At 38.8% G+C, this 8,913-nt stretch overlaps 1 protein-coding gene across 1 annotated transcript; it reads right to left on the bottom strand.

Moving 5' to 3' along the window:
* Window positions 1–6,186: 6,186 nt before the first annotated feature.
* Window positions 6,187–7,329, bottom strand: LOC132543742 (uncharacterized). Its single transcript, XM_060207265.1, has 2 exons — window positions 7,141–7,329; window positions 6,187–6,795 (listed from the first exon to the last, which is right to left on the bottom strand). Exons 1-2 carry the CDS (start codon window positions 7,327–7,329, stop codon window positions 6,187–6,189), a joined length of 798 nt encoding a protein of 265 aa, XP_060063248.1.
* Window positions 7,330–8,913: the final 1,584 nt, after the last annotated feature.

Below are 8,913 nucleotides of genomic sequence, written 5' to 3'. Positions count from 1 at the left end.
ACTAGTCCAGGTGTGAGAGTATCTCACACAGCTAGTCCAGGGGTGAGAGTATCTCACACAGCTAGTCCAGGTGTGAGAGTATCTCACACAGCTAGTCCAGGTGTGAGAGTATCTCACACAGCTAGTCACAGGTGTGAGAGTATCTCATACAGCTGGTCACAGGAGTGACCATGTATCTCTCACACACTACTAGTCACAACACAACTAGTCCAGGTGTGAGAGTATCACACACAACTAGTCATAGGTGTGAGAGTATCTCATACAGCTAGTCTAGGTGTGAGAGTATCTCATACAGCTAGTCTAGGTGTGAGAGTATCTCATACAGCTGGTCACAGGTGTGAGAGTATCTCATACAGCTAGTCCAGGTGTGAGAGTATCACACACAACTACTCACAGGTGTGAGAGTATCTCATACAGCTAGTCAAGGAGTGAGAGTATCTTACACAACTAGTCTAGGTGTGCGAATATCACACACAACTAGTCACAGGTGTGAGAGTATCACACACAACTACTCACAGGTGTGAGAGTATCTCATACAGCTAGTCAAGGAGTGAGAGTATCTTACACAACTAGTCTAGGTGTGAGAATATCACACACAACTAGTCACAGGTGTGAGAGTATCACACACAACTAGTCTAGGTTTGAGAGTATATCTCACACAGCTAGTCCAGGGGTGAGAGTTCACACAGCTAGTCCAAGTGTGAGAGTATCTTGCACTGCTAGTCTAGGACAAAATAAAACAGTGCTGAAATTTGACATTAACAGAAAAATACAAAAATTTTAGTCTGAAAAATACCACAGGTGAATGTTTCCCCATAATTCCATGGTGAACTATTTACATATAGCAATAAAGATAATTTATTTTTTGTTAAATCCCAACAGTAAACATGTCAGGCCTCAATAATATTGTGAAGAAGAACATTTGAATTGAAGATATGGTATAATTTCACTTGATAGATCATTTTTAAATTGCCTCAATCATTTTCAACTACAATCAAGAAAACAGTAATAAAGAATTAACTCTGGTTTTAGATTGTTTAAGTAATCCAAGATCTTCCGAAGCAAACATAAAGACAACCTATATGTTTACCACACCTAAGGGTGGTAATAAGGACGTGAAATTACTGATAAACTCCCCTACATATAAACACTCCAGCTTGTACACATACCTGTCCCCAACAGTTAGGAAGCCATACCTGGAGTCTCAGCTGTCACAAACATTCTTGACTTCAACATGTACATATATAGATTTATAGAATTAAATTAACTAGGTTTCTCTACAGGAAGTACAGCTGACAAGAAACAAATCAATGACAACGTAGACAAATCTCTCGACCCACTATAATCATTACCAGATCTACACTGTATAGATGGAATCTCCAAAAAATTATAAAAACTCGCAAGTCATTTCTTAATTCCAAAGTGAGACGACAAATCAAATGAAACCTTTACATCAGAAAGCAGCAGATCAGGCCAATCTAGTCATGTTTATAACAATTTTGGCTTTATACACCATATATTACTTCAGTGTTGAAATAATCGGACACGTGTTAAATAAAAAATACAATATATTTTTTACATCAACAGTTGGAATCATCAGACAGATGTCAAAAATAATCATACTATTGACAAGTTATTTTTTGGTGAGTCAGGAAAGACCGAAACATTTTTTATGTCATTACAATGTGACAAGTGATTGATGGTTGAAACATTATTGTGTCAGCTGACCAATCAGTGACATCATAACATGTTTCTATACAGTAAAGAATCCACACAGTAAGTCACATACATATGTATACCCACTGTCTGTTTCTTCTCTTCTTAATCCCCCTCTAAAACACTGTAATAGTGGAAACTGAACTTGTTCAATAAATAAAGAAGTAAAGCAACAAATCTACTGAAAATATCAGTGAGTAAATAACTTACCTTCAGATGATAATTCCCAACCACAGGAATGTAGCACTTCTTTTTTAAATCCCAAAGGTTGAATACCTTCAAATTGCAAAAAATGTGTAGTCACACAGAAAACAAGAGGTAGTGTGCTATATGTAACAGATCAGGATAACTGAAGTCACACCAAAATAACAGGAAACAAGTCTGACCATATAACTGTGATGTCTGCCACACAATCCCTGTGTATACCTGGCCAGCAGTACTGGTGCTATAGAGATGTTATCCAGCTAGTGGAGTGAGACAAACTGCCTACAGCTACATACAGCTGATCATTACCTATCACCATAGACCATACCTAACTCTTGACCAATACTATAGCCTGCAGTGCACCGGTCATCATTGGTCATCAAATAATCCCGCAGGTCAATGGTCAAGCATGCTGGGAATAGTTGACAATCTTTTTACCTGTATACAGGTGTGTTCAGCTGATATACCATTATTTCAAGTGTATTTACTTAAGTATCCCTTTACACCTCAATCTACGGTTATATAGATATTTACAGCTATGCTTTGTCACAACACCCAACATGACCTTACACTCTTTACGACAGCACTGAATTGTTAGAGTGTTAAAGCTTTAACTGTGTTGTAACAATAACATAATGTACATCATTCATTTACAAGGAATCTAATACCTATCTACAAGGTATATACTAAAGAACCTCAATCTACCAGCCACCTAGTGAGTTCTCACTGAGGTTTTAATATCTAGTAGGTCTTTTCCTTGCTTAGTGACAACCAACATTTTTTTCTGAAAATGATAATTCCTAGCTAAGGACATGATGAAATGCTCAAAGTCACCAAAATGTTGGGTGTTCTCAAAGGTGACATCTGAAATTGTTATAAGATTTGTGGCATCATGTAGAGCTTACAAGGCACAAGTAATATGATTTTAAAACATACAACATATTACACATGTTTAGAAAGCGCCTATCAGCTGTTTTGCCCGAGGACAGGTATGAGCTCTGACAGCTTCTCCAGCCCCTGTGCCCCCAGCTCATCATTCACAGTCAGACATACTTCAATCAAACACTGTGTATGACACTACCAACTGGACAAATAGTACCTGCACTGTCTGGCATTTCTAGTCACAATATTTGGACTGTTATTAGTGACTTTGTTTACACACTGTTTACATGATTTGAATGTCACTAGTTTTGTATCAATATTATGCTAAGTAAAAAAACACAAGTACTAATCACAGATAATGTCAATTCTGAATCATCTGTGCACATTTGTGATCAAATCAAAGTACTGCATAATATATACATTTGAAATAACAGGTTGGAGTACAAATATACATAAACAGGCTTGAATACAAGTATACAGTGACAGGTTTGAGTACAAGTATACAGTAACAGGTTTGAGTACAAGTATACCGCAACAGGTTTGAGTATGATGTTACAGTAACAGGTTTGAGTATGGGGTTACAGTAACAGGTTTGAGTATGGGGTTACAGTAACAGGTTTGAGTATGGGGTTACAGTAACAGGTTTGAGTATGATGTTACAGTAACAGGTTTGAGTATGATATTACAGTAACAGGTTTGAGTATGGGGTTACAGTAACAGGTTTGAGTATGATGTTACAGTACAGTAACGGGTTTGAGTATGGGGTTACAGTAACAGGTTTGAGTATGATGTTACAGTAACAGGTTTGAGTATGGGGTTACAGTAACAGGTTTGAGTATGATGTTACAGTAACAGGTTTGAGTACGATGTTACAGTAACAGGTTTGAGTATGGGGTTACAGTAACAGGTTTGAGTATGATGTTACAGTAACAGGTTTGAGTATGATGTTACAGTAACAGGTTTGATTATGGGGTTACAGTAACATGTTTGAGTATGGGGTTACAGTGACAGGTTTGAGTGTGAGGTTACAGTGACAGGTGTGAGTACACATTTTCAGTGACAGTTTTTAAGTAATAAAAGATAAATTTCACTAGTGATAGTTTTCTGACATCAAGTCTGGAATGAATACCAGAAATGTGACTCAGTGCTGATACAATATAACCTTACTATAGATCAATAACTTCACAAAGAATCAGTAATTCTCTGCTGTTCAATCAAGCACTACCTCAAATGCCAAGCATACGTAACTAAAGGCCAAGAGCCTTCAGCTTCTCAGAACTCTTCTGAAGCCACATGTAAATGGTTTTATTCATTACTGGGAACTGAACAGGAATTTACCAAAATAATGGCCTCACAAAAACAAGATGTCAAATGAGCCTGAATTGCTCAACTGCAGATTAAGAAGGTTCAGCAAACCTAAATCCCACTTCCGAAACATGCTACAATGTGAGCTAAGGCCTATTGGTTATCCTCAACTTTTAACATTGGAAGTGGGTCAAAGATCAGTACCTCCAGCCTCATGTTTTTAGGGAAGATGTTCTCCAAAGATTTTAAGATATTTGATTCCTGTGACCTTGAAAATGGGTAAAGTTCATTAAATTTGAACAAACTTGTTCCGTAGCCCTAGCATCCTACAGGCCTAATATCAGTAACTTACAATGCTTATTGAGAAGTTGTTTAAAGATTTAAAAAATTATCCTGTGACCTTGATTTGGGTCAAGGTCAAACATTTAAACCAACTTGAAACCCTTCATCCCTGCATGCTAAAGGCAAGATATCAGTATCCAAGGGCTTTAGGTTTTCAAGAAGAAGTAATTTAAAAGAAATGATGACAATGGACACCAGATGCAGTGCTACAGCATATGCTTCCTTACCTCTAAGGCAAGTGAGCCAGTAAATGATACTATCAGTTTTATCTTCATTTGATACCAAATGATTGCAATGAACTATCTTACATACAGTCTACATTACTGCAAGTAAAATGCACACAAAGGGTAAATTTTACATACCCTACACACAAAGGTACAGGACACAAACACAATACAGGGATACAGAACATGCATAAACAAGGACATCTGTTAAAGAACTAAATTCAATTTCACTTTAATAACCTAGAAGTACATCAGCTGTCTCATTTATCAGAGTTCATTCAGAGGACAATGTCTGCATTACAATTTAACCCAGTCTGGACATCAAGTCATACAATACAAACACAAGTCTAGACCAGTTGTTTTAACTTGTACTCAGCAAACACATATCAAAAAACAACAAGACTGTGACTCAAACAAAGACCTAGGAACTCTAAATGGACATTATACAGATTCTTAATGAAACTGAGACAAAGTCACTACAACACGATACCAGTGTGTGAGCTAACCCGAGTGACCTCCCCTGTATCCTGAACTCGGTGTACCCACAACAACCTGTAGACACAAAGCTATCATTACAACACACCACTAGGGATTGATAATGATGATGAGACCTCTTTTGTTGCAGACACAGCCAATGATAAGGGCCCATATGGCCAGATTAGTGCAAGTGTTTCGGGAAAATAACACCACGAGTGTACATCAGGACACTGTTAGGGAAGTTACCTGGAGTACTGTCAGAACATAAGGATCAATTTAAAGGAACATAATTTTACTTCTATTGGCTTCCTTTCAAACAGGATGTATTTGACATCATTATAGTCATATTTAATATTACAGCAGGAAGAATGTCTCAAAACCCTTATCATGCCTAATACTCCAGAAATTGAAAATAACCTTATTTACAAATTCAAACAATTTCTTACAGGAGTGTGTTCATTAAAAGTTTGAATTTTCAAAAGAGGATAAGATAATTCTTTAATATCCTCCAAGGCCTCCAAACCTTCGATGCTTTAACTTATAATTAACAGGTATCGGATCATTATTATCTAAAATGCAGATCTGTGTGACATCCTCGCTGTGGTTACTATGAAGCTACCCGTCACAGGTAATAATATCAACAATGGCCAGCCACAGTATCTAATAATCCCTTTAACATTAACTAGAGGGTATACTGACTTATCCATCTTCATGGTGTTCACACATCTTTCTATCACTAGTCACTGTATACTGACTTATCCATCTTCATGGTGTTCACACATCTTTCTATCACTAGTCACTGTAGGGTAGATACACTTAAAAGCTTACAACACTAAGAATTTTTATTTCCTTTTATCCCAGTCAGGGATGCTGTTGTCTGTCCAGCCACCTCATCGTGTGGCTGAGGTAGTGATTTGTCTGTCCTGTATCCCAGTCAGGGATGCTGTTGTCTGTCCAGCTTCCTCATCGTGTGGCTGAGTTAGTGATTTGTCTGTCCTGTATCCCAGTCAGGGATGCTGTTGTCTGTCCAGCCACCTCATCGTGTGGCTGAGTTAGTGATTTGTCTGTCCTGTATCCAAGTCAGGGATGCTGTTGTCTGTCCAGCTTCCTCATCATGTGGCTGTGTTAGTGATATCTGTCTGTCCTGTATCCAAGTCAGGGATGCTGTTGTCTGTCCAGCTTCCTCATCATGTGGCTGTGTTAGTGATATCTGTCTGTCCTGTATCCCAGTCAGGGATGCTGTTGTCTGTCCAGCTTCCTCATCATGTGGCTGTGTTAGTGATATCTGTCTGTCCTGTATCCAAGTCAGGGATGCTGTTGTCTGTCCAGCTTCCTCATCATGTGGCTGTGTTAGTGATATCTGTCTGTCCTGTATCCAAGTCAGTGATGCTGTTGTCTGTCCAGCTTCCTCATCATGTGGCTGTGTTAGTGATATCTGTCTGTCCTGTATCCCAGTCAGTGATGCTGTTGTCTGTCCAGCTTCCTCATCATGTGGCTGTGTTAGTGATATCTGTCTGTCCTGTATCCAAGTCAGGGATGCTGTTGTCTGTCCAGCTTCCTCATCATGTGGCTGTGTTAGTGATATCTGTCTGTCCTGTATCCCAGTCAGGGATGCTGTTGTCTGTCCAGCTTCCTCATCATGTGGCTGTGTTAGTGATATCTGTCAATCCTGTATCCAAGTCAGTGATGCTGTTGTCTGTCCAGCTTCCTCATCATGTGGCTGTGTTAGTGATATCTGTCTGTCCTGTATCCAAGTCAGGGATGCTGTTGTCTGTCCAGCTTCCTCATCATGTGGCTGTGTTAGTGATATCTGTCAATCCTGTATCCAAGTCAGTGATGCTGTTGTCTGTCCAGCTTCCTCATCATGTGGCTGTGTTAGTGATATCTGTCTGTCCTGTATTCCAGTCAGTGATGCTGTTGTCTGTCCAGCTTCCTCATCATGTGGCTGTGTTAGTGATATCTGTCAATCCTGTATCCAAGTCAAGGTTGCTGTTGTCTGTCCAGCTTCCTCATTGTTTGGCTGCGATAGTGATATCTGTCTGTCCTGTATTCCAGTCAGTGATGCTGTTGTCTGTCCAGCTTCCTCATCATGTGGCTGTGTTAGTGATATCTGTCTGTCCTGTATCCCAGTCAGGGATGCTGTTGTCTGTCCAGTTTCCTCATCATGTGGCTGTGTCATGGATATCTATCTGTCCTGTATCCCAGTCAGTGATGCTGTTGTCTATCCAGCCTCCTCATCATGTGGCTGTGTTTGTGATATCTGTCTGTCCTGTATCGCAGTCAGTGATGCTTCAGTGATGCTGTTGTCTGTCCAGCTTCCTCATCATGTGGCTGTGTCAGGGATATCTGTATGTCCTGTATACCAGTCAGTGATGCTGTTGTCTGTCCAGTTTCCTCATCATGTGGCTGTGTCAGGGATATCTGTATGTCCTGTATCCCAGTCAGTGATGCTGTTGTCTGTCCAGCCTCCTCATCGCATGGCTGTGTTCATCACAGTAATACCTGCATTATTTATCACACCATCTCTGACTACAACTCCCCCTTAAGCTGTGAAGGCCTATGCCAGGGATACCTGCACCGAATTAAAATTCATTCATCATCGTTTTCATTAGGCTTAATATCTGGGTGAATACTTCACAAATTTTTTTTATATATATAAAAAAACAGTTTACATCAACATGCCTAATGAAGAAGAAACACTCTGTATTATTATCGTGCAGTATCTGACTTTTGTTTTTATTTTTTAACTTCTCAATGTCTTTCTTTATTCTGTACCACGTACAAATTCTGAAAAATGAAAAATTACAAAAAACAGAAAAAATACTTCTCATTACAAAATATATATAGTATGGAATTTCCCAAGGAGAGCTTACATGTGTTCATATCAAAGACCTAAACCAGAGATCTTACGATAGGTTTTAATCAAATCTCTTCATTCTAGCGGAGTATTTTATGATTAGTAATAATAAGTTTAGATAAACCATCCAGGGTAGAAGGAGAGACCTACTGTCCGGACTGGTTTTGTAAGGAAAGGCTGGTCAGTGAACACAACAGTTATAGCCATCCATCTACCCTGTAGAGCTTGTCTTTGCTGCAAAAACTACTGCGATATTTTAGATGTACTGTTAAGTGAGTGGAATCCATGTCTATACTAAGTGGTATAAATGTACAATTATTTACTTGTTTTCATGCAGATACGAGGATGTATTGAAAAGGTCATGTTCTTTGAGCCCAAGATATGCTAATCATCCTTATTTTGTATTGATGAAAATTTAAGTACAAGTTACTGGATTGATATAGTCACCTGTGAGACACCAGATTAAGTTTTGAACAGTTATATTCACCTGACAAGCTCAGAATCCGCCTGTGATGGTGTAATATTGTAATATATTTAGACAGAGGTGGATTGTAGGACAGAAGTCTCCCTCCAAACACAAGAGAGATGGTTGATCTTTGACTTGCTTACATTCAGCTCATTACGGTGTGATAACAAAGCAATAAATTAGAACCTATGAGAGGTGTTTTGACAAAATCAGCATGTGGGCAAAATGACAGATTTTGGAAGTTTCACCTCCAAAAATAGAGGAGGTGGAGTTCTGGTCATCCATGACAGTTCATCAGGACTCATGATAGTGCATGCTTACAGTATATTCTGACAGAGATGATAACCTTACCTACTGTCAACAAATAAAATTAATTGCTCTGGTGTACTATGTTGAATTTTGATTTTACCCCTTGTCTCAATTAAGTCAAAAGGTTAATA

Source organism: Ylistrum balloti, unplaced genomic scaffold, assembly GCF_031769215.1.
Source record: "Ylistrum balloti isolate Yb309-2 unplaced genomic scaffold, AGI_CSIRO_Ybal_v1 Utg369764, whole genome shotgun sequence".
In the NCBI taxonomy this organism is placed as follows: Eukaryota; Metazoa; Mollusca; class Bivalvia; order Pectinida; family Pectinidae; genus Ylistrum; species Ylistrum balloti.
The sequence above is the reverse complement of the archived record's forward strand: the minus strand, read 5'-3'. Positions and strand labels throughout refer to the sequence as shown.

Excerpts from the sequence above, each read along its gene's own strand:
- LOC132543742 (XM_060207265.1), bottom strand. The coding sequence starts at position 7,329 with ATGACACAGCCACATGATGAGGAAACTGGACAGACAACAGCATCCCTG. Across the intron at positions 6,796-7,140 it reads AGGAAGCTGGACAGACAACA|CCACATGATGAGGAAGCTGG; the intron begins GCAACCTTGACT and ends TCACTAACACAG.